General features: G+C 52.9%; 1 protein-coding gene across 5 annotated transcripts in view; it reads left to right on the top strand.

Moving 5' to 3' along the window:
- Rab11fip4 (RAB11 family interacting protein 4) overlaps window positions 1-25182 on the top strand; it is a 109390-nt gene that overhangs the window by 71500 nt on the left and 12708 nt on the right. For 4 of the 5 annotated variants that reach the window (XM_021630968.2, XM_060387179.1, XM_060387178.1 and 1 more), the window contains 11 exons: window positions 13065-13294; window positions 17013-17207; window positions 17760-17894; window positions 18126-18161; window positions 18644-18743; window positions 19012-19115; window positions 20098-20238; window positions 22954-23035; window positions 23645-23782; window positions 23860-24015; window positions 24953-25096. In XM_021630968.2, the coding sequence (XP_021486643.2) occupies window positions 13065-13294; window positions 17013-17207; window positions 17760-17894; window positions 18126-18161; window positions 18644-18743; window positions 19012-19115; window positions 20098-20238; window positions 22954-23035; window positions 23645-23782; window positions 23860-24015; window positions 24953-25096 (1461 nt within the window). The remainder of the gene's footprint in view (window positions 1-13064; window positions 13295-17012; window positions 17208-17759; window positions 17895-18125; window positions 18162-18643; window positions 18744-19011; window positions 19116-20097; window positions 20239-22953; window positions 23036-23644; window positions 23783-23859; window positions 24016-24952; window positions 25097-25182) is intronic. The other variant, XM_060387177.1, reaches the window with a different exon arrangement.

The raw sequence follows: 25182 nt of genomic DNA, 5'->3' as shown, positions 1-25182 counted from the left end.
CACTCTCTCCAGATTTTGAGACACTTTCTTCCCTTCTCATGTCAACGCCTCAGATGGGTGTGTGTTGTATGCTTGGTGGTGTTATAACTTGGTAGCACCTTCCCTTTCGTGGTATACTTAAAATAACAGTGCTTCTAAGACGGAGGCATCGTGGATTTAATGAAACGCAGAAACTAGGTAACCTCTGGAGAAATTATGTAATCTTCCCAGTTTCTGCAGAGCAGGGACAGTAGAGCTACCTGTAGTGGCAGGAGAATTGACCGAGGAACAGTATTATGTGGTTGAGATGGGCACGCTTGGACTCCAGGCTCGCCGGGCTCACTGGGCTGGGATCCCGGTGGGCTCTGCCACGGTGTGGGCCTGGGAGAGCAGGGCAGCCTCTCTGAGCCTCAGGTTCCTTCCCCGATTCGTGGGGCCAGAGCCACAGTTGACACTGGCTGCAGGGATTAGTCACCTTTCTCTGTTCCTGCTGGTTATCATCCCAGTTTATACACTCCTCTGAGAGGAGAATGAGAGCAGGGAGCTGTTGCTGACCCCCGCTCCGAAGGAGCATGGGCAGCAAGGAAGAGAGCCTCTTGACTAGGTGAAAGTAAGAACTAATTATGTGTACAGATGTCTTGTCTGCGTGTATGTCCCTGCAGTGTGTGCTTACTTGATGTCTGCAGAAGCCAGAAGAAGGGGTTGGACCCTCTGGGACTGGAGTATGGATAGTTGTCAGCCATTTTGTGGGTGCTGGGAGCAGAACCCAGGTCTTCCAGAAGATCACCAAATGCCCTCATCCGTGGGCCACCTTTCTAGCCTCCTTGACTAGTTTAGAATCCTTGGGAGGACCTTCCCTTCCCTCACTTTCTCACTGTGCCTGAGTTTTTGTTCTTACATATGCTGTCCTTTAGCAGCTTTCTTTCAGACCTGTCCCCAACCGGAGTTTCCTGGGGCCGGGACAACAGGAAGATTACGTTTGGGTCTGTGTCACAGTTTCTGTCCCCTTCCACCCAAGTCCCACGGCTACCGACACTGGTGGGAGCAGCCTGCATGGTTCAACTTGGGGTTGTCCAGGGCTCGTTGCCAAGGATTCAGGAACTTCTCTGAGTCCTCACTGAGCTAAATATCAGACCCCAGGCTTTGAGATTGTCTGTGGTTGTGATGATGGCATGCTTCTCTAAGTGACAGGGATCACAGGAGGGTCAGCGGATGGTGATGGAACTCTAGGCAGGAAGCAGTGGTGGAGTCACCCGTGTGAGCAGGGCCTGCTGAGTTACCATTGTTCATGGGTGCTGGGCTGCAGCGTGAGCGTGGAGGCCTCCCCCTTCAAGGGCTCTGGTAGGCAATGTGCATAGCTGGGCCTGGGCTACTCTCTGAGGTGGGAGCAGGACTTGGAGGCAGTGTGGACTGTGTTTGAGGTCCTGGAAGACAGGTCTTGGAAACATCCAGGTGATGTGGCTTTGCCAGGGTCTCAGTGGGAGCTGCTGGCTGGAAGCAGGCTTTAGGAGAAGGTCTCGGCTTTAAGCCTTATTTCCTCAGGTCTCCTCTCAGTCCCTTCCCTGTCTTCTCTTATGGTTCTGGTAGCCATTAGCTGACTTCTCCACCTTTTGTGCAGTCACGGATTCTCATTCCCCCTCTTTAAGTGGTTAGCACTAACAGGGAGGGGCAGGCGGAGGGTGGGAGAGACAATGGGAGCTTGGGGTGTGCCAGGAGAAGAGCTTGTGGAAGGGCTTAGCTGCTGATCTGAGGAGCAAGCCCTGGCTATTGGCAGGCTTTGAAGGCTTCCAGTGGTCTCCCCTGTGAATCTTCAGCCTTTTGAACCCCAGGCAATGGCTGTACTCAGGCCTAATGCCCTCTTAACTGTCCTGACTGGGCAGAGCTTGGGAGGGTACCAGTTGAAGCCATAGAACAGGAAGGAAAGTGGGAGGGCACCAGCAGAGGCCACAGGCCAGCAAGGACCTCCAACCAAGCTGGCACCAGTGGGAGCCCTGAGCAGATGAGAGGAACAAGACAAGGCTGCAGGGGAGGAGTCAAGGATACAGGGTGCTGCTTGCGATGAGAGAGGAAGAAAGCCCCTGGCTACCCAGCCATCCCACCCATCTGGGCAGTGGCCCACACCTCCCTGGGCCTTCCATGGCCCGAGGGTTTCTGTGGCACAGGGAGGAAGGTAGGTTCTCTTTTGGCATCAGGTTTCAGGCTGTGTGTCACTCCTCTGGGGACTCTTCCTAACAGTGGTTTCTCTGGGAGTTCCACATTGCCTCTCTTGAGACTTACCACACAGCAAGCAGCCCCTCCGCGCTCCCCACCCCCCGCCATTGCTTCCTAAGTCTTCACCTGAACCCTGTGCTGCTCCTCTCGTCACAACGAAAGAAAGAATACAAGCTCGGGAGTACTGGGCCATGGGAATAATTAAGCACTTGCTTCAAACAGCCCCGTCTTTAAAAGCTCTAATTTGGAGCCCAAAATAGCTGCCTGTTCCAGGAGCCAGGAGAGCCCTTGGGCGTTCTTCAGTGTAGCCTGTGCGCTTTGCTTTGAGGGTAACACGTGAGTTGCCCTGGCCCATGGTTTTTCAGGAGAGCCTGAAGCACCGTGATTGATGGGAGCAGAATCTTCCCAGGGTGCTTGGGGAATATTTCTCTGAGAGCTTAAGAGTCGGGTGTAGTGGCAAGGTTGTAATCCCATCACTTGGGAGGCAGAGGCAGGCAGGTTTTTTTGAGTCTCAGGCCAGCCAAGGGTACATACACAGCAAGGTCTTACCTCAGAAACAAAACGGAGAGAATTTAGGTGGGATGTCTGAAGTCAGGTTTAGAGGCATGTGGCCCTTCCTTGGTAGATGTAAAGGCGGAAGATGGCAGTAGGTGAAGGGGAGCCTGGACTACGCTTGGTACGCAGGTCTCTGTAGAATATGCCTCTTTACAGGGTTTAGGGGAGAAACCTAAATCAGAAAGCAAGTGTTCCCTATGACGCGTGGAGCAGGGTGGCCATGGGTGGCCTAACTTTCTCCAGGTATGGCCCCGCCAGCCCACTCCATGTGTGTGGGAGATCTGTGCTGGTTCAGATAGATGGGCAAAGGAACCCCAAGCTAACAGGAAATGCCTCCTTGGACCCTCTGCTCCGTGGCTGGCATGCCTGGAATTCTTGGGGCAAGCTGCCGCTTTGGTTTCCAGATGTGGAAGCAATTTAAATTCTGTTTTCATAAACCCTGGGAGTTTGCCTCCGAAGTCCACATGCTCACTTGAAAATCAAGGGCATCGACACTGACAAGTGGGAAGGGGGGTAGACCAGATATCCTCCATGAACCCTTACTGAAAATTAGGTTCACTGGGGCACTTGGGTATGAGCCCCTGGGTTGAAGATGGGTTTACTTCCTCTCCTGTGAATTTTTCTCAAATGATTCAGCCAGACTCTGCTGCATCTTTAGTCATTATTGTTGTCCTGGACAGCCATATCGGCAGGGAAGGAAGGCACTCAGGCTGGCACCACAGCTAAGCAGGGTGCCCACATGTCCCTAGAGTAGTAGAGGCCCTCCTTCCTGTCCTGGCCACAACAAAGGGAAGAAATCTGCTCTGGATGTTAAGTAGCCAGAAATACTGTCTGGTGTGGAGAAACTGGAACTGTCTTGCTCAATTACAGGGCCCTTTTGGCCGCAGAGGTGGCTGCCCCAGGATTAGAGGCTGTGTATACGGGGCCTGTGGTTCTGAGGCCGCCTGCGTCTCTGCGATCGTTAGCCAGTCACGTTCACATCTGCGTTATAACCCCATGGACAGGATGTGGACAAACAGAGTCACCCCTGCTGTTGCACTGGCAGCTCTCCCTCCCCCAGACAGGGTTTCTCTGTGTAGCCCTGGCTGTCCTAGACTCACTCTGCAGACCAGCCAGGCCTGAGCTCAGAGATCCGCCTGCCTCTGCCTCTGCCTCTGCCTCTGCCTCCGCCTCCCAGCTGTTCATGACCCTTATAAATGCTACAAAGCTTTTCAGAGCTCTTATACTTTCCCATAATCAGGTGAGCACACCGAGGGCAAGCTCTTTTCCTGTTTGCTGTCAGATGTTTTGTTTGTTTTGTTTTTTGGTTACTGCTTTGTTTTGTGGAGACTGAACTGCATATGGGGACCTGCCTGGGGGGAATTGAGTGCCCTACCATTGCGCTCTAGCTTAAAATTTGCTTCCTACACGCCCTAGAGGAGGAGCATCCTACATGATGTCTGCAGATGCCGCTGTCCGCCCTGGACAGCAGCTGAAGGCAGGACCCAATCACATTTTCAGCCATCAGGCAGTGTAGCCTTAGTGTCTTGTCCTAAGCTCAGCTCTACAAGGGGTTTGGATTTCCCTCCCCATCTCCATGGCTCCCCCAGTACTTTGTTGGAAATGTTTCCTTTAACTTCTTTCAGCTTGCAGATGTACATTTCCAGATCTCCTGACCAGAGACAGGTCTCGTCTGAGTTTAATGCCCTCACTGTGTGACAGGATGGAACACTGAGGTCAGAAGATAGTGATCTAGATACTCCCCTCCCCCTGCCTCCTTAATCTAGCTGCATGGCATTCTCTGTATTCTAGGCAGGGTTTCACTGTAGCCCAGGCTGGCATTAGTCTCACAGTACTCTCTGTACCTTAGTCTCCTGAGTGCTGGGATTAGGTGTGAGGCATTATGACTTTTTTTTTTTTTTTTTTTTGTGGTCCACCAGGCCAGTTACCTCATAGAAGATACTGTTTGCTTATCGGTTGGTTGGTCGATCGATCGATCGGTCGGTCGGTCGGTCGGTTGGTCGGTCTATTTTTCCTTGGGGACGTAATTTGTGATATGTTCCTCCCCATTTAATAAATTAGCTGCTAGGGCTTGATTAGCTGTTAAACATTTTATTAACTATTTTGCTGAGACTACATCATGCTGCTTATGGCATCTCCTGCTGTGGGCCAATTTGGGAGGCCAGTGTCCATCTCTTCCCATTAATGATGCTGTTTGATTACTGTGTTAAAGGAACATTAGCCTGCTTCGTGATCAAAGGCCTGGTGGGGGTGTGTGTGTTTGTGCTTTCCTTTGATCAGCAGTGGGGAGGGGGTTTCTCTGGTACTATGGGAGTATCCAGTTTCCCATCAGCCTCTGATCTGTTGACTTTACTCTCCTGGCAGTTGTCAGGAGGTATACTGTGTGGACCCGGACAGATTGAAGGTGTCCCCTCTAATCCTCCGTTGCCTGTTCCGTCCACCCCAAGGGAGATAGCTTCAACTCTGCATTCTCTGAAGTTTTCTGTATGTATTTTGAAACTGCTGAGAGATGCATGAGTATGTAGGAGGCTGTATCTTGGTAAATGGGCCCGCATCATTTTTAAGTACCTCCTACCTCATGAAGTACTTCTGAGATTAGTAGGACCCTGCCGGCTTCCTTTTGATTGGTGTGCTGGCGAGGGGCGTGGTTCAGTGGTAGGGCTCTTGCTTACCTGCGTGAAGAAAACAGGAGCAGCAGTCAGCTCCGTGACAGTGCCAAATATGCCCTCGCCAAGGACATGGATAGCTTTTGTCTCCTCTCGGTCAGTATACCCCTGATCAGAGGCCCAGGAGCCTGGGTCAGAGGTCTGTCTGGGCACTGATTGCTTTCCCGGTCAGGTGCTGGCTGAGTCACAGCCCTCCAGGCAGTTGGACATGGCTGTGGGCCAGACAATACCCATGGCCAGAAAGGCACTGCCCAGGTCCACCCCAGGTCCTCGGTGCGGCGCCTTACTCCAGCCCCTCTCTATGGACTTAGCTCTTACGTGCTGCCCAGGCCTCTGCTCCTTTGGGGAGTTTTTCCATCTCGGGTCTGCTTTGGGCTATTTGATGTCTCCTCTCTGAGTTTTTCTGGGAACTACTGCATGTCTACCTTCCCTCCATTGCTGCCATTTCTGTCGGCAGGTGGGAGTTGAATGGAACTGGGGAGGGAGATGGTTGAAGGCCACGTGGGCTTCCACGTTGGTGGCTGTGGCTCGGGCAGTGGCTGGCTAGATCCGAGTGCCTGTGTTCTACGTATATAGCACTGGAGGCCTGAGAAACTCCTCCATGGCATTCTCTTCTGCTGCTGCTCAACGCCAGCCAGAGGTCCCACAGAGAGCCTGCCTGAGCACCTCCCTCCCCCCCACCCCCGTCTTCTCTTCCATACAAGAAACCAATGAGGAAATGCCGATCGTTGCTCCTTCCCCCGTCCTGGGCCTGCGGGTCCAGCTGGGATTGACAGCGACATGGGAATGGCCGCACTGAGACTGACACCTAGGGACCCCTGCCGAGGGGTGTCTTGACCCAAGATGGGACCCTGTGGGAGTTCAGAAGCTGACGTGGAATCCAGGGCCCAAACTTTGCTTTGGACTGGTGGGACGGCTTCTCGGAAGGAACAAGGTGGTCTGTCTTGTCTTCTGACCTACGCCTTGTGCACCAGAATACAGAGCTTGATCTCACAGGGGAAGGCCACTCTCAGAGCAGTGGAGGTGGCTCAGTGACCGGCTCAGTGACCAGCTCTCCTGTGGGTTCTCTTGGCCTTGGAAGTAGGTCAAGGTTCTGGTCTTCCGTGGGGATGCCACCCCCAACTCCGTGGTGTCCCACCTTTGCCTTTTGATTGACACTGGGCAGCCACTGATGAACTGGTCAGTGTGTGTCTAGCGGGGCCTGGCTTCCAGCAGGGTTGGCAGCCACAGGAGAAGTAAGCGCCACTCAGGATTGCTTCCCAGCCCCACTGTCACCATATTTATGTGAGGAGAGCAGCCAAGCCATGGTGGGTTCTGAGGGTGTATGTCATTCTAGGCAGTACCATCCTACCCTCTTTGAATTTGGGGTGTCAGTACCACAAGCTCCCCACCAATTTGGAAGAGGTTCCTGCCACACAAAGGAAAAACCTATCATGACCCGGCCTGTCCCATGTCTCCAAGCTATTGGCTGGCCACGTACACAAGAGATTCCAGTATTGGCCTGGCCCAACAGCCATTGCACTTCACCAGTGTGAGGCTTGGCCTGTGCCTACCCACCACCTCTTCCCTGCAGCGGGGGATCCACGTGTACCCACGGGTGCCTGGTTTTTCAAGGGAAGCTGAGATGTGCCCGCCCAGGCTATTTTTACCCAGCCCTGTCCCCACAGAGCTACGGTTTGGCTCCAAGTCACCGCCTGCGGAGTGGAGCCTGTTGCCAGGGCTGGGGGTGGATGAGCCCGCGCTTCAGGGCCTCCTGGACTCCCTTCCCTAAGCAGCATCTCATCTTAACACTTATTACAGGGTGTGACTAATGTGCAGACAGACCGGCCAAGGCAGTGGGCAAGAGAGGACGCTGGTGCAGGGAGGAGAAGCAACCTGGCCTCCCAGAGCTGAGCCTCCCTCTGTTCACCCTAGTGGGGTCAGTCAGAGGGAGAGCCTCCCAAGATGCTGAGGTGAACCCCCTGAGTGCCTCCCTTTAATACACCGATGACAGTGGTAGCTCACATTTATTAGGCCTTGCCCGTGCCTTACCGATCCACTTAACTCATATTGTGGTTTTCTCAGCTCTATAGACTGGGGTGGAGGGGAGAGTGAGGAGGACCCAGTGGTCATGCTCGGGGCAGCATAAGGCTTAGATAACGAGTTCTCAGCCTGTGGTTCTCGACCCATTGGGGCTGTCGAGTGGCAGGAGTTGCCTGAGACCATCAGGAAACACAGATCTTTTACATTTTGATTCAGAACAGAAGCAGAACTACAGTCGGGAAGTAGCAGTGAAGTAATTTGTATGGCCGGGAGTCACCCCAGCATGAGGAACTGTAGGGAAGGGCGGCAGGCAGCCCTAGGAAGCTCGAGAACCACTGCCTTGGGTGTTCTCGCACTGGTCGTCCAGGTCCCGTGGTGCAGTGCGGCTGCATTCATTCAAGCAGTGCTAGTCCCCACCAGCCACATGTCTGTAGTGCTGGCTGCAGGGGCTCGGTCTTGGCCCTCCCTGTGGCCGCAGCTTTAGTCTTTCTTCTCTTGTAGGAAATGTGTAGTCAGTCCATACCGTCCGTGTTCTCTGTACGTCTCTGTTTCACCGCCAGGAAACCTAGGGTGTGTGACCTTGAGACATACCCCGTGTCCCTGCCACCACCAGCGCCCACCCACCCCCGAGAGGTGGATGAGGGTGAAGCCCGAACGGAGCTGTTTGGTTTGGGTCCTGACACAGCTCCTGGCTGCACAGCAGGGACAGTGGGCCATTGTGAGCCTTGGGCAGCCCTCCACGTGTACTGACACTCGGTCTTTTCAGCAGCCTCGGAGTTCAGCCCTTTCCAGCTTCCTACAGAGGAAGGGGGTTGGCTGTGGGGCCTACTGACGGGTGAACGCAGCTCTTGAGACTGGAGAGGGGCTTCCCAGGCAGGCTGTGTGCCTGCTGGCAACCCAGCTGGTGCCAGCTCTGTCCATCCCCAGATGAGGACAGGGTGGAGGTGGGCACACTTAGGGCATGCAGCTGGCTAGGTCCTATTTCCCTGAGCTTGGGCTGTCTCCAGCAGATTAATCTGTCCTTGGATTAATCCCCAGGCCCAACCATATATACCTGTCAGGATCTTGCTAGCCAACCAGCCAAGGACTTAAGGCAGGTCGGATAGCCTAGGCTCTGAGCGCACAGCCTCCAGCCTCTCCCCAGGCCAGGCCTGACTTCAGGCTGCTGCAGATGCCAACTGGTATTTGTATAAATTGTCAGGGAGCCTTGAAGGCAGAAATGACAGTCCCTGCTCTCCAGGGGAAATCCCAGGGACTCATAGAGGTGGTCTCTTGTCCAGGAACACAGGGCTCAAGAGCAGCCCTGTCTACCAGGACTGACTGCCAGGCTCTACAGCTGTGCCCTCCGCTGGTTCCAGCCACATAGGTCCACTGGGCTTACACAGGGGCACCCTGCATCTCCTTTATCTTCCTTCACCCCTCAGACCCCAAGGATGGGGAAAGAAAAGTTTCCCTGATAGAGTTTGGACACAGCAAGCCATGGTGGCTCATGGGAGTACAGTCCCTGTGTCCTAGAAGGACAGGAGCTCTGTACTTAGGGTCACCTCTGCCTCCTTGGGGACAGAAGCCTGAGAAGCTAGAGGGATCCCCAGACAGCCATACTGCCGGCTAAGGGCACTCACTCCCGGAAGCTTCTTAATGACCAGACATAGCCTTTCTGTACAGACTGAGGAGGTCTCTGTAAGCTCCAGGCTTGGGCCTGTGCTGGATGCCAGGGCAACTGGATGCTCTAGGTAGACATGCATGCACGCATGCACACGCACACGCACACTCACACGCACACACACACACTGGTCATCAAGACAAAGTTCTGAGGGCTAGAGTCTCAGAAACTGCTCTGGGTATTGGTATTTCGCAGTGGAAACTCAGCCTCTTGGGACACCCGTTTCCTGCCCTGCCAGCCCTCAGGATGGGTCCTGACTACCATGAAGTACCATGGATGTCTGCTTTCTGGATCTCCAGCCAGCATGATGGTCAGGTGGGATGATGACGATGTTGGCCCTCGTCTTGTCCCACACAGCACTTTTGGGAGAGACCCTGACCTCTGGGGGCTGCTGACATCAGCCTTGCATACGTTCAGCACAGAGGCCTGTAACTTGCATCAGCCTGAGTAGAGTTTGCGTGGCATCCCCAGGCAATTCATCCTCAGCTCTTACACAGTCCCCAAAGCTCCCGAGTGCATGCAGCGAGGGAGCCTCTGCCCAGAGCCACATGAAACAGCTTCTCTTTTCTTTGGGGCCCTGGCCTGAGCAACGGAGGGTGGCCCAGAGTTTCTGAAAGCCCATATCCTGGACCACCTAGAACTCTGTGAGTGGTTTTATTACAAGGGAATGCTTCCCTTTCCTGTGCAATGTCAGAGTCGTAGAGGAGCGTGGCTGGCTCAGAAGAGGTTTCTGTGTGACTGGCTCTCCCTGCCCGAGAGGAGGGGCACAGGCCTCGTCTGTCTGTACCTCCAAAGCTGCCTGCCTTCCTAAGGTGTCTGGGGTGGGAGCCGCTGGCCCAGCACTGCCCTCACTCTTCCCCAGGGGCCTGGCCTGTGGGACGGAGCAGGGTAAGGAGGGCTGCTCTGGGACAGGCACGGGACCAGTACCAGCTTGCTCACTCTTCCTGTTGCTGACTTTATGCCACTTTAATTTGGGAGGAAGCTGCAGGAATTCATTTCGAAGTTATAATTAAAATTTTCACTTGCCTTATTCAAACAGTTGTGGGTTTAATGGAAAGGTGTTAATAAAGGAAGAAGTTAATTTTAAAAGGAGATGCTGTTGAGTGAGCGTGTGGGCGTGCACCTGTGGACACAGAGCCGGGGGCACATGGAGGCCCACACTTGGTCGTCCGCGTCTGCTGCCTGCTCACAGCCTGCTCTTTCTTAGGCCTCTGGAGACATGCTGCCCTGTACACCTCATGGCACTCTCAGGGACCTGCCGTGAGAGATGGACAGAGGTGAAGGGCAAACAGGTGTGTCCTCTGCTCAAAAGTCCACCTGGAAGGAGGGTCATCTGGGCTTGGGGTGGGAGGGACGCTTGGGGTCTTCCTTCTGTCTTTCCTGTGACTGACAGGAGCTTGTGTGGCTCACAGGAGTGCCACAGCGCTGCTGTGGGGTGCTGGGTGAAGGACTGGATGAGCCCTGTGTGCTGTGGGCTGTGTTTCCCATCTAGAAAGGGTAGCTAATGGCGGGTGGCATTCCCGACAGCTCGGCATGCGCTCCCTGCCTCTCTGGTCAGGTGAAGGTTGCAGGTCTTCATAGTAGGGATGGCATAGGGTGTTCGTGGTGTTCCCTGGAGGGCCACCTCCTCTCCCCTCACCCCCGGGTGTCCTTGTGCTAAGCAGCATCTCCCGTGGGAGTGGCAGTGTGCACGTGGACTGCTGGCGTTAGGAGGAGCACCCGGGCATCATTGCCAGCATCTCTGGTCTCTAAGCGTGACTCACCTCCTTGTCACACCCAGCTCTGAAAGCCAGTGAAGTGTGAGGGTAGCAGTGGCAAAGGGAACAGTGTGTGGCTGCCAGAAGCAGGTATGGCCCTCTGCCCAGCCTACCAGGACAGAGAACTCTGGCAGGCCACTCTTTGAGCTCCTATTTCCCCGTCAGAAAAATGGGAATAAAGACAGCCATCCCAGGGTGTTCGTAAACAGAAGTAGGACAGCGTGGACTCTCACCGTGCTCTGCTATTCTGCGGCTGCTCCATTGCATTGGAGTCCGTTGTTTCATGAGCTTCGTGCATGCCGAGAGTATGAGGGTCAGTGAGTTAAGAGCCGTGTGTGCTTGGGTTAGTAATGTGCAGCTGAGAAAGACCCTGGGAACACTGGGATGGCTTTAATAGTTCACCGCCTGACCTCTGCCACTGGGATTGCCCAGGGCTGATTTCATTGGTCCATCTGTATTTAACTGAGTCTTGGCATAGGCAGGAACCAAGTTTGCTTCTCGCTTTCTCTGCATAGCCCCTCAGTCTCCTCAGGGCATAGGCCTAGCCTTTCTTCAAGTGGCTGCTTCTGGTGTCCCGGACCTTTTCTTGTGGAGACCGTGTGAGGCATTCACAGCTATGCTTCTGGCAGCTCTGGGATCTGGGGGAAATCATCTTTGGAGGAGTTCTCAGTCAGCCCTAGACATACAGTATGCCATAGGATTGGTAGAGCTGTTGGGAGTGCCCACCCTCTCAAAAGCCAAGCGCCCCAGGAGATGGTTTGCTGAGGCTGCTCCTCACGTTAGGTTAAATAAGCCAGCCTTGAAATCTATAAGATGATGTCAGCAAGAGAGATCCTGGCTGGTGGTGTGTGATAGACTTTTCCTGTCTACTTACTTCAAATAGGGAGCCCATGACAGACCAAAGTAGGGATACAGACACCAGCAAATCTAGTGAATCAGTGAGTTTCATTGGGGTCATCAGAGGAATATTACCAAAGTGCACCTCAGGATACTGCTCACAGAAGTCTGGGAACCTGGAGCACACAGCGCGGCCTGCAGGCAGCTCAGTAGGTTAGGGAGTGTGCAGGCAGCTCAGTAGGTTAGGGAGTGTCCTTTCCAGGCGCCTCAGTTGGCCTAAGCCTTTTCCAGGCAGCCCCACTGGCCGCTGCTTCTTTTAGGCTGCTTGACTGGTCTAGATTTGTTTGAGCTCGGCTTGCCTGAGAGTGCCTGTCAGCCGTCTTGGGAGGGAGGGGCTGAGAGAATCTGGTCAGTTTCAAGGGAGTTCCTGAAACTGTTTTGAGTTTACCTTTTGTCTTAAGGAGGTTACCTGGAAGACAGGGTGTTTCAGTTTTGAGGAAACAGCTGCAGGAAAGCTGACAACTTGGCTTAAGGCAAAAAAAAAAAAAAAAAAAAGTAGGTAGGTAGCTAGGTAATAGTAATTATTATTATTACTATTATTATTTTCTTTTGAGGCAGGGTCTCACTGGGTAGTCCTGGCTGGCTTAGAACTCACTATGTAAATTGTGCTAACTTCAAACTTACAGTAGTCCTCCTTCCTGCCTTTTCCTCCTTGAGTCCTGGGAGTACCTACTATGTGCCATAGGCAAGCAGGAAATATTTAGTGAACACAAAGTTCCTGTAAAAGTCCATTGTCATTTTTATATTTGTTTTTTTTTAGGGGGGGATGACAAGGTCTCACTGTATAGCTTTGGCTGGCCTCAAACTCAGAGACCAGATCCTCCTGCCTCCCCGATGCTGGGATTAAATGTGTGTGACACCAAACCTGGCCCACAGCCGCTCTTGGCTTTACAGAACAGGGTGCTGAGGTCCTAAGGCTGTCCAGGGCCTTGGAGGGTAACCCCCTGGCTGTGCAGACCTCGCCTGCACCATCTTGCCTCAGGAGACAGCAGACGAGGGTGGGTCCACCCTCAGGACAGATGACCAAGTCACGAAGGCATATGGCCTTCTGTGTAGACCGTGATGAGGGCTACACAGCGCACGTGGTCTTCAGAAGGTAGTTGACCTGGTTGTGTCCCTTTTCTATGGGTGGCTCAGCCTAGGAGACGCCCTTCTGAACCCTTGTGAGTCAACCACCAGGGGAGGCCCTCTTCATAGCTAGCGTCGAATTCTTGGCCCTCCTGACCCCCAGTCCCTGCAGATATTCTTGTAGACTGGTAAGTACTGAGTTCCAGAGAGCCAGCCGCACTCATTCCGTTCTTCTGTCTTTGCCAGGGCAGCGACATCTCTAGCTCCACCTTTGCTGATGGCGAGCTCCTCCTCAGGGAACCCGGCTTCTTCCAGGAAGACGAGGAGGAAGCGATGACAGTGGCCCTGCCTGAGGGACCCCAGGAGTTAGACATGGACAGCCCCATGGAGAGCAGCCAGGGCCCGGAGGGATCTGTCAGGAATTCTGGCGAGGAGAAGGAGCCTGAGCTGGGGGCCCTGTTCCTGCCTGAGGACAAGTGAGTGAACAGAATCGGCTGTGGCCCCAGGGCCAGAATTGCAGGTCCTGGAAGGTATCCCCAGAAAGTACACGTGACTCCTTGCGAGGGTCATAGGTTTCTGCATAGGAGGGGTAAATCTGGGATTTCAGGCTGCTGTGCAAAAGTCAACTCTCGCTGGCAGGGAAGGGGAGGTTGGGACAGGGTCTCACTCTCTTCCTGACAGGCCTAGAACCTGCTGTGTAGACGAAGCTAGTCTTGAGGTCACCGAGCTATGCCCGCCCCTGTCTCCTGGAATTAAGGGCATGCACCACCATGAATAGTTTTCAGAACTCCACTTCTATGACCGCTCCGTGATTTGGGATGTGTGATCTTGGTTAGTTTTAAAAAGTAGGTACAGGGCCTAGGGCATAGCTTAGCGGTGGATCACTTAACCTGCCGTAGGGGAGGCCCTGAGTAGATGGTGGTCCCAGCCCTGTGTTTAAAAAAAGAATAGGGAAGAAAAGGAAAAGCTGCTTATAAAGATGTGTTATGAAATGCCCAGGAAAGGATCTTAGAGATTGAGCTGATGATTGCTGGGGAGGTGGGGATTTCTCGTTTAAATTGCTTTCCGGCTACTTTCTGCAGTCTGTATTTCGGTGTTGATGATATGCTCTCATCAGAAGTGTTTTAAGACAGTGGTGAGGTCTGAGTGGACTGGGCTTGTGTATGTAACTCATTGAGAGAGCAGTTGTCCAGCATAGTCATAGGTTCAAGTCCCAGCACTGGGAAAGGGAGACTGAACATTTGCCTAACTTCTCTGCAGAGCAGCAGTGCTGATGTTTAGTTTGGTATCAGAAAAAGGGAATTTCTTTGGGAGAAAGAGGGGGAAGAGAGGGGAGAATAAGGAGCTTTAGCAGTGGCTGAACCAAATGAAATTGCCAACATTTTTTTCCCCCTGAGACACTTTTCTTTGGTGTAGCCCTGGCTGTCCTGGAACTCACCCTGTAGACCAGGCTAGCCTCAGGGATGTGCCTGCCCCTGCCTCCCAAGTGTTGGGATTAAAGGAATGTGCCACCACATCTGACTTGGTTTTAGATTTATTTTTATATGTATGAATGTTTTGCCTGCATGTATATACATGCACCACATATGTGCACATGTATGTACCATGTGTGCCTGTTGCTCACACGTGGCAGAAGAGGGTGTTGGATTCTCCAGAACTGGAATTCTGGATGGTTGTGAGCCATCATGTGGATGCTAGGAACCAAACCTGGGCCCTCTGCAAGATCAACAAGTGTTCCTCATCACCAAGCGATCGCTCTTGCCTGAGGGTTTAAGACTTACTTACATTTTTTAATCTTGTACGCGTGCACTTGGGTATGTGGAGGCCCAAAAAAGGAGAGTGTGAGTTTGTAGGGGCATTTGCAGATATTGGTGTTAGGGCCAACAAGAGCCTAAATATAAGAAGGTATGAAGAGAACTCAGGAAACTAATCATCCATCGATGCAAAAAAATGCAAGAGGTTACTCTTGACCATTGCGTAATGGGGTCACCCCTGCTGGTCAGCTAGGAGTAGCACCGGGAGACAAAGACCTTAGGTTTTTAAAAGACACAAGGCGGGAATCTCCTGGGGTTGCTTCTTGGTGATTTAGGATTGGATGAGGTGTTTGACTTTTAAAGTAATTGGTTAGTTCTGGTCACCCTTAGGTCCAGTCAGCCCTGTCGTAAATATCTGATCTTCAAGTCAGTTTGGAATTTCCTGCCATCCATAGTTAAATGTGGGAGGGTGATTAACTCATCCCATGTCTGTTCTGAGGAGTGGGGGTTACAGGCTTTGGATCAAAGGTCAGGAGAAGGATTGGGGCCATTTGGCCCAGTTTCCAAACAAAGCCCATCTCACCGGCACTAGCCGGTGATTTTCTCTCCATTTAGTAGAGATCTCTGCTTGTTCTCTTCCTTATCTCTGCCCTCACAGATGGCTAATGTCAGGAACTTTTACATTCCTCAGCTCTCTGGAGAAGCACTAAGAGGCTTTAATTAACATGGGCCTAAAACTTGCAAATATAAGTTATAAGGCAATTAAAAGAAACATAGGTTACAAAATTAGTCTGATTCTTTCACTGGGACCTGAACACAGTTCCTCTTAAGAGCAATGTATTCTCTGAGCAGTCTGAGCAGTCTCTTCAGCCCTGGGGAAGTTCTGCTGACATTTATGAGGGGGAAAGGAGCAGTGTGAGCCATTCATCCCCCCAGGGGAGACAGCATGAATGCCAGGGGACCCTGTCATTAGTGCTATGATCCTGGGGTTCCCTGGGGCCATGTTTGAGAACTAACCTGCATGCCCATCCCATGTGTCAGGTCATGTGTCATTATCAATGCCCCTGCCACCGCCCTTCCAAGTTTCCCACTCTGATTGTGGACTCTCTGAGGTTGGGGAGTCATGATCTGTCACTTGGGAAATGGGCAGCCTATAAGCTGAGCCTCTCTTGCTGTCAGGTGGCAGATGGCCCCAACCAGGCCTCCTATATCACATGGGTCGCCCATGAGTCCTAGAGTCCGGGGTCTCTGACAGGTATTCTTTAGAATACTTGGGCATCTTGGGGCTAGAAATGCCCTTTTATAAATTGGGGGCTGAATCTCACCTTGTAGCTCACTGTCATGCTAAAAAGCTAGTGAGGGCTAGAGAGCCAGCTCAGTGGCTAGAGGTGCTTGCCCGTGGCTAGTCTGAGCTCCAGAGCTCACCTACAAAGCTGGATGTGGTGGTGAGCACCTGTAATCCCAGCACTCTGTGGAGACAGGAGCATCTCCCAGGCGAGTTGGCCTGGAGGATGCTGCAGACAAAGCAGAGCTTCTGCTCCTGTCCTTTGACCTCCATTCCTGGGCTATGGCACGGGTGTGCCCCCCAATATAATAACAATAATAATAAAATTTTAAAAATAAAGAGCTAATTAAAATTTGGAAAAGATGGGGAAAGTGAGAAGGGAGAAAATAACCCACACCCTTAACCCAAGTTCTGCCACCATGTTACTATTTGTGCTTTCTACTTCTTTTCTTTTCTTTTCTTTTCCATTCTTTTCTTTTCTTTCTTTCTTTCTTTCTTTCTTTCTTTCTTTCTTTCTTTCTTTCTTTCTCTTTCTTTTATTTTCTTTCTTTCTTTTCTTCTTTTCTTTCTTTCTTGTATAGCCCTGGCCAGCCTGGAGTGATCTGTGTAGACCAGGCTGGTCTTGAATTTATAAAGATAAAATTACCTCTGCCTCCTGAGTGCCAGGATTAAAGGTGTGCACCTTCACTCTCAACATAAGACCCTGTCTCAAAATAAGTTTATAAATTACTAAGTCTCAGAGTTTGTATCTAACTTAACCATTGATACTTATTTCTCTGGTCTTGTTGCCAATGTTTGTGAAAGCCTTTCAACAATCATTTGATACTCTAATGATTTGCTTTAGTGATAACATATTCTGAATAATGATTTGCTTTAGTGATAACATATTCTGACTGTAATTATAATGTAATTTTAATCTAGCTGTTGCTAAACTGTGAAGACGTAGCCAGTGTTTTGCTGTTTGGGAATGGCACAATTTGCATATCTCTTAATGGAGGAAATTTCTATGTGAGATGTTCCCCTTAGGATGAGGTCCCCGAAGTCAAAAGGTGTAGACGTAGGCAGGCTCCTGCCGTCTGCCGGGCCAGGTTGGTCCCCCCAGAACCTGCAGGTCATGCCCCAGCCCTTCACTAACTGGGTGCTTATGGCCCTCAGGTCCCTCGTCCTTACTCCATCCATGACCACGTCAGACCTTTCCACTCACTCCACCGCCTCTCTCATCAGCAACGAGGAGCAGTTTGAAGACTATGGAGAGGGGGAAGACGTGGACTGCGCCCCCAGCAGCCCCTGCCCCGATGATGAGACCAGAACCAACGTCTACTCAGATCTGGGATCTTCAGTGTCTTCCAGGTGGTCCCTTGCTCTGGGTGGCATTTGGAGTCCATGGAAAAGGCCAGTCTAGCCTCATCCCAGTGGGTCAGACGGGCAAAGAACATCCTCTCTCTGTCCAGGGCTACATGGCTCTACTGGCATGTGGGGGGCCACCTTCTCATATCCTGATTTGGTGCAAGGGGGTCAGGCCTCCCCCTTCCCCTTTTATCTTGGAGAAGAAACAGTTAACTGGTCTGGGGGTTTGCACACCCTGCAGGGAGTGTTTGTCATCTTGCTTCCTAGAACCTCAGTGTTAAGGGGCCCTTCCAAGTGACCTTCTATAGCCCCTTCTACCTGCCTGAGTCATCGCTTCCTGTGACATTAGTTCTCAGTACGCCTTATCTGCTGATTGGGTTCATTTCCCCTGCTTTCTCTGACAACCGGGGAAGGAATGTTCTGGTTTATTTCCATCCCTCTACCCCAAAGTAGAAATGGGAGCCTCGGGGACCAAGGTTGAGGAAGCTCAGCGGGGTGGGCAGGGCGCAGCCTGCCAGCGGCACAGAGAATGACCTCCCCCCGCCTCTGGTCCAGCGCGGGGCAGACCCCGAGGAGGATGCGGCACGCCTACAACAGTGAGCTGCTGGATGTGTACTGCTCTCAGTGCTGCAAGAAGATCAACCTGCTCAACGACCTGGAGGCCCGGCTGAAAAACCTGAAGGCCAACAGGTGAGGCCGCAGCCCAGGGGCGGGGCCCGGTCAGGACAAGCGCCCTGCTGTGTGGTGAGGTGCCAAGCAGGGCTGGTCCTGGGGTGGTCCTGCAGCACCTCGGCACCAGGCTGAGGAATGATGTCCCTTCATCCCATTATTCCTTAGTGCCTCGCGGTGGGCAAGTGTGGATACGGACCAGTGCCCTTCTGTTCAGTGACTATCTCCTCCCCGCCCCCTTTCTCTCTCTAGCCCCAATCGGAAGATCTCAAGCACAGCTTTTGGAAGGTAAGAGCCTCTTGGGAGACATAGAGCCGAGTGCTTTCCACCGTCATTGCTTCTGCTGTCCCGGGGCCAGGGCTCCATGGCGGCAGCCCAGATTTAGCCCGTGCCCTGCATGTAGCCAAGTGACTGCTTCCCCAGCTGAGCAGAGGAGACAACAGTAAGGGCAAGTATAGCCCCTTTCCTGCCCTTGCCACCATGTCCCCACTTAGTAGGGTCAGCATCTTCTGATCCTCAGTTTCAGCCTTAGTGGGCCTTCTAGGGTGTTCTGAGAATCACAGTCCCACCCATGTCTGTTGATGCCTTCCGTTCCACACAGGACCTGGGCTTGGGGAGACCCCTGCCCACCATCCTTAGCACAGACAGTCATTTAGGCGGAAGGTCAAATGGAGCATTGCCCCTGTGACCTCTTTTCCGGCAGCCCCTGCACTGAGTTGGGGCCCCAGGCTGTGGTAGGCTCAGCAGGCAGGTGTACTCCGCCCCCACAGGCAGCTCATGCACAACAGCAACTTCAGCAGCAGCAACGGCAGCACTGAGGACCTGTTCCGTGACAGCATCGACTCCTGTGACAATGACATCACAGAGAAGGTGAGCCCTGGGACTCGGCACGGTCCTGGGATGGGGGGAGTGGGGGGAGGTGCCCCGGCTGCTCTCTGGGTTCTTGGACCTACACCCACCTAGGAGTTCAGGGCAGGGAGGGGCACTGGCCAAATGCCCCCTCCTCTGTAATGTGACTCTTCAGTTATGCATAGTCCTTTGGAGGCCCTTGTCAGGAGCTTTTCTAGGTTCTCGGTTCTGTGGCTTCAAAAGCCTTCTCTACCCTGCCTAATCCTGCCGCCCCATCCCCATGCTGCAGGTGAGCTTCCTGGAAAAAAAGGTAACAGAGCTGGAGAATGACAGCCTGACCAGTGGGGACCTGAAGAGCAAGCTGAGGCAGGAGAATACGCAGCTGGTGCACAGGTCAGGTGCAGGGGGGCCTGGGGGAGGGTGGGGTGCCCCCTCTGCCAGGGAGAGGCCCCTCTGTCTTCCCGGCTCTGAGGCACTTGCCTTGGTTTCAGATCTGATAGTTCCTGCTCTGGGTGTAGAGCCCCAAGCTTGAGGCCCACTGCTTAAGAACAGTGGTTCTCAACCTGCGGGCCAAAACCTCTGCAGGGATTCCATATCAGATATCCTGCATGTCAGATATCTCCATTCAGATTCATAACAGTAGCAGAATTACGGTTAGGAAGTAGCAACGGAATACTTCTGTAGCTGGTCACCACAACATGAGGAACTGTATTAAAGGGTCGCAGCATTAGGAAGGTTGAGAGCCACTGGCATCGAGTGACTAGAGCAGGCTTCCCTTCCTGAGAACATGCCCCTGTGACATGTCCCTGGGAGAGAGGGCCCAGGTGGTGCTGGCTGTGGTGATGGCACGGACAGAGAGGAGGCATTGGGAAGGATGCCCCCCCATGCTGACTCACCTCCCCAGAAGCAAGAAGGTCTAGCCCTTCCTCCTCTGTGTGTGACCCAGCTTAGCCTGGTGGAAGGACTGTGAACTGTAGGGCTTCCAGTAGTCACAGAGGGGTGTGACCTTTTTCTGGCTCTGGATTTCTTATGGTCATCTGCCAGGATGTACCTAAGTAAGTGGAGGGTGCAGGGCAGGAAGTCAGCAAAAAAGAGAGGGTAAGACTTAGAAGCCATGTGTATAGCTGTGGTCAGGCCCGCTGCCTTCTCTGTCTCCTGTGTGGCTTTGCTCCTGTCTGGAGTTTCTTCACTGGATCTGTTTCTCCCTTGAGTGTGATTGACACACTTCTCGTTAGATGTCACAGTGTCCCTGATTTACCTGTCGGCCTGGCAAACCCTCCGCCGTCCTTTGAATGTGTTAGCAGCTCTGGCGGGGTCTGGGCCTTCTTGGATGGAATGAGAGTGCACCCTGACTGAAAACTGTGCCCCACCTCAGGGTGCATGAGCTGGAGGAGATGGTGAAGGATCAGGAGACCACAGCAGAGCAGGCACTGGAGGAGGAAGCCCGACGGCACCGTGAGGTCTACTGCAAGCTGGAGCGGGAGAAGGGCATTGAGCTGGAGCTGCTCAACACCAGGTGGGCACCAGGCCTTCTGCCCACTGTGCCCCGTTGCCCACTGTGCCCCCGCCCCCTCTGCGCCCCCTGTCCCCCTCTACACCCCCTGTCCCCCTCTACACCCCGCTGTCACCCCCCTCCCCCCCTCTGTGCCCCTCTGCCCTGGTGGCCCTGGGCTAGTGCTGTCCCCAAGTGTTTGTGGTAAAGCTGAGCCTATCAGTCCAGCCTTTCTACGTCAGATACTTTAAAGCAGAATGAAAGTTCACAGTAGCCCTGGTGGCTGGGCTGAGGAAGCAGGCAGAGGAAGGCAGTCTCATTTCTAGGCCTGGAGCTCCCCCTGCTGTCAGATTCTCTCCTGAATTTGAGCATGGGTAAACTGAGTCTGGGGCCCTGCGTTCCATGGCCAGCACTGGTACTGCCTCATCCTTGCTGGAAGCCAAGCCCAGGGGCAGGAGGAGCACCACTGGCCCTGGTCACGTTGGCGTTACCAACTCTGTAACCCCTCGCTCCCGCCCTCTCTCTGCCTGCCCCACAGCTGTGAACAGTGTGTACTGAAAGGCAGCTGTGGTCCTGCCGGGACTGCTGGGGCCTCTGGCAGAGCAGCCACTGCCCTGGATCCTTGGGCCCCAGGTGTTTAAGCAGAGGGCGCAAAGCCCAGCCTGGGCGGCGGCGGAGGATACTGGACAGGGACTGGTCCAGACAAGCCCAGGGGATTGGGTGATTCCTAACCCAGTGCAGTTTGATGAGGAGACTTCCCAACTGTCCTGGGCCTGACCCCCACCCCTTCCCAGACTCCTTCCTTCCCTGAGAGTGTCTCATGCTAAATTTGGACTTCTGGTGTAGATCAGTGGTTCTCAACCTTCCTAATGCTGCGACCCTTCAATATAATTCCTCATATTGTAGTGACCCTCAACTAAACTATTTCTTTTGCTACTTCATAACTGTAATTTTACTACTGTTGAGAATCATGATGTAACTGTCTGATATGCAGGATGTCTGATAAATGACCCATGCCCCCCCCCATCCACGGGTTGGGAACCACTGCTCTAGAAGAGGCTGTTTACGGATGGCTCTGGGGCTGAGATCCTAAGATCTGCTCAGCTTACTGACTCCTGCTTTAATGGCGATGGGTTTAAGAAAGGTGTCTGGGACCAGAGAGGGAGAGGGGAGAGGACCCGGGTGAGCAGGGCCTGATGCAGGAACACAGAACACCAGGCTCCGAGAGTAGTCTAACTGCTTCTGTCCCCTCAACTGCAGGGGTTGCTGTTCATGGGGAGGCATGGACGGCACTCACAGTCTCAGGCCCTCGTCTCCAGTACCTCATTAAGTACCCCAGGACCTCATTAAGGTCAAGAAAAGCCTCTGCAGAATGGGACAGTAGCTGGGGTTGAGGGTGCTGCAGAATCAAATGTTCCGCACAGTTCTGGTGGCCACCTCACCTGCCTGTAAACAGTCAGTGCAGTGGGGTCACTGCAGGCCAGCTGTCTGTAAACGCCCCCACAGAGGATTATTGCCTCTGAAGCAGAAGTGGCTGCAGTGAGCACTGGAGATCCCAGGTGAAGGCTAGAGCTGGAGGAGAGAGAGTAAATATGACCATGGCCTTCAGACTACAGATACTAACAAGAGAGCCCCGGGCATTCCAGTCATAGGACTGTTCTCCTCCTGGAAGAAACCCTCTTCTTCATTGTTTCATGGATTCTTTGTGTATGTACATGTGTGTTTACATGTATGCATGTGTGTGTGTGGAGGCCAGCTTTCAGAATTTTTCAAATTTTGAAATACATATTTATATATACATGTCTTGGAAATGGGACCCATCTAAGCATGACATACCTCGCCCCCTCTTTCTTCCCCCACCTCCCTAAGCCAAGGGGTAACCCTTGCTGTCCTAGAACTAAATCTGTTCAAGGCTGGCCTTGAACTCGGAGATCCACCAGCCTCTGCCTGGAGTGCTGGGATCAAAGGTTTGCACTGCCAGGCCGGCTTCTTTGTTTCTGAAATAGCTTATAGGGCTGGGGAGATGGCTCAGTGGGTAGCGTGCTTACCACCCAGAATTCGAGTCCCCAGAACCCACATCGAACCAGACCCAGCAGTGTGTCTCTGCAGTCCGTGTTCTGCGGCAGCTAGGAGAGCCCCCTGAAGGTGGAGGGTCCCCTGGCCTGGCGAACCAGTGAAAGATCCCATCTCAGACAAGGTGAAGGTGAAGGTGCCTCCACGTGCAGTGTGGCACATGCGTAACTACCCCCGCAGGAACATGCACACACCCTGTACACATGCACAAAATTAAAAAGTAACCTACAACCTGAAAGGAATTTTGCATATAAAATTTGGCTTTTTTTATTCTTAGATATTTATATTTATTTTTTTAAATTTCCGTCTTATAACTCTGGCTACCCTGGAACTTGCTATATAGACCAGGCTGTCCTCCAACTCAACAGAGGTTTTCCTGCCTCTGCATCTCAGTGCTGGGTTTAAAAGCAGACACCATCACTCCTGGCTACATGATAATATGGCATTTGGCTTGTGGCATCATGTCTTTGTTTAGAAGCTCTGGATCTTTGGATCAGGGATGCTGGACCTGAATTATCTTGTGAGACATTTATTTATTTTTGTCTCAATGTCACTCTCAGTTGATAGTTTCTTTTCTCCTGGAAGCAGAGACCAGCTGCCAGTTGCCTTCTCTGTGAGGTCATTTCTCCTCCAGATTCTCTGATCTGGGCTGTCTTCCTTTCCCAGGGTGCAGCAGTTAGAAGAAGAAAACACTGATCTGAGGACCACGGTAACTCGACTCAAGTCACAGACCGAGAAACTGGATGAGGTGAGCGTCGGGTCCCAGCAAGATGCTGGGTTCGTAGAGAGGTGATGGCTGTCTCAGGGCCTTCGGGTCGTCACCTGTGGAGAACTCACGATTTCCCTGCAGAGAAGAAGTGCCAGGGCATGGTGCCACACACCTGTAATCCCAGCACTCGGGAGGTGAGGCAAGACCATCAGGAGTTCGGGGTCATCCTCTGCTACATCATGAACTAGGCCAACCGAGGATGATCGAAGAGTTTTGTCTTAAAGATAAACAGAAGCAAGTTTTCTTTTTTTAATTAATTAAAAAGGAAGGAAAAGTGAATAATGACTTTCACTTCTGAATTTACAAAATTTCAAGTTTTCTACAGTGAAAATTTAATCTGCATTACGCATTGTAAAATGCCTTTTTTTTTTTTTTTTTAGAGGGTGGGCTTAGCTTCTGTTGGGACAAACAGCTTTTTCTCGGGCTCTACCTGACACCACGGAAGGACATCAGGGGCCTGGGCGTTTCCTGCTGTGTTTCTAGAATGTTCTGGGAGGGCACTTCCCAGGGTAGCTGCTCTGCTAAGGTCCTCCGGAGTCTAAGGTCCCCCTTCAGATGCTTGCCCTGACGGGGTCTGCCTGTCCCTAGGAGCGGCAACGCATGTCAGACCGGCTGGAGGACACCAGCCTGAGACTCAAGGATGAGATGGACTTGTACAAACGCATGATGGACAAGCTGCGGCAGAACCGCCTCGAGTTCCAGAAGGAGCGGGAGGCGACTCAGGAGGTGAGTCGTCGGGGCCCCCAGGGCTTGGTGGCCCTCGGTGCTGTTGCTGCGCCTGGCTGAGGCTTTTCTCCCCGCAGCTCATCGAGGACCTGCGGAGGGAGCTGGAGCACCTGCAGATGTACAAGCTGGACTGCGAGCGGCCAGGTCGGGGCCGCAACTCATCTGGCCTCGGCGAGTTCAACGCCAGAGCCCGGGAGGTGGAACTTGAGCATGAGGTCAAGCGACTAAAGCAGGTAGGCCTTAGAGCCACTGTTCAGCAGCTTTGAAGAGGCTGCTGGGCCAGCCAACCACGTGGGGTTCTCGGGCAGCAGCCCAGCCCCTGCTGCCTTTCCCGTCTGTTCTCAGCTACCTGATTGCCAGGGCCCATCATCCCATCCCATGCTCAGGCGAGCAGCTTTCCTCTGGCAAATAAGACCTAAGTCTTGAGATTCTGCTTCTCATAGTGCGCCGTCATCCTGTCGTTATGCGTAGGATCAGGAAGGGGCGGTGGCTAAAGAAGGGAGTGAGGTTCAAACTCAGCTGGGCCTCTGCACTGGAAGCTGGGCACGGTTCACACCTGAGCCCATTTTTCCAGGCAAAAGTCCTGGTGGCCATCTCTTGCAGTACAGCTAGCTATTACCCACCCAGGAGGGGCTCCCAGGTTTCTGGGGTGAACTATTGGCAAGAATTGGAGGGGACAGGGCTGGAGAGATGGCTCAGAGGTTTAGAGCGCTGGCTGTTCTTCCAGAAGTCCCGAGTTCAATTCCCAGCCATCTATAATGAGATCTGGTGCCCTCTTCTGGCGTGCAGGCATAGATGCAGGCATAGTACTGTATAAATAATAAATCTTAAAAAAAAAATAAATAAAAAATTGGAGGGGGCACCTGTAGAGCTGTAGTATCAGCTGCCTTCAGGGTCAAGGGCATCTTGAAATAGGTTCCAGAACCTGGCTGCAGAAAGAGCCCTCCTCCTTGCATGGAGAATCCAGAATAGTTCCTCCCTCAGCCAGGTCCAGGACTGCATGCTGAGCGCTGAGCTGGTCAGTGAGTGCTTCCCACAGAACAGGGGGAGAGACCTCTGTGCTCTCCTTCTCCCAGGCAGGCTCAGGACATAACACAGTTGAGAGAGGTGGATTCCAGCAGCCTCTGGCTGCTTCCCAGACCTCAGGTTGCTTTTGTTCTGTTGCCACAGGAGAACCACAAGCTGCGGGATCAGAACGACGACTTAAATGGGCAGATCCTGAGCCTCAGCCTGTACGAGGCAAAGAACCTCTTTGCCACCCAGACCAAAGCCCAGTCACTGGCTGCAGAAATCGACACGGCATCTCGTGACGAGGTAGCCTTGCCCCTCACTCTTTTAGACTCTCACATTGGTAACTGGTCCCCATTCTGTGGGTCCTGTCCCATACCCCACCTGCTGGG

This window comes from Meriones unguiculatus, chromosome 7 (assembly GCF_030254825.1).
Source record: "Meriones unguiculatus strain TT.TT164.6M chromosome 7, Bangor_MerUng_6.1, whole genome shotgun sequence".
NCBI lineage: Eukaryota > Metazoa > Chordata > Mammalia > Rodentia > Muridae > Meriones > Meriones unguiculatus.
The sequence above is the reverse complement of the archived record's forward strand: the minus strand, read 5'-3'. Positions and strand labels throughout refer to the sequence as shown.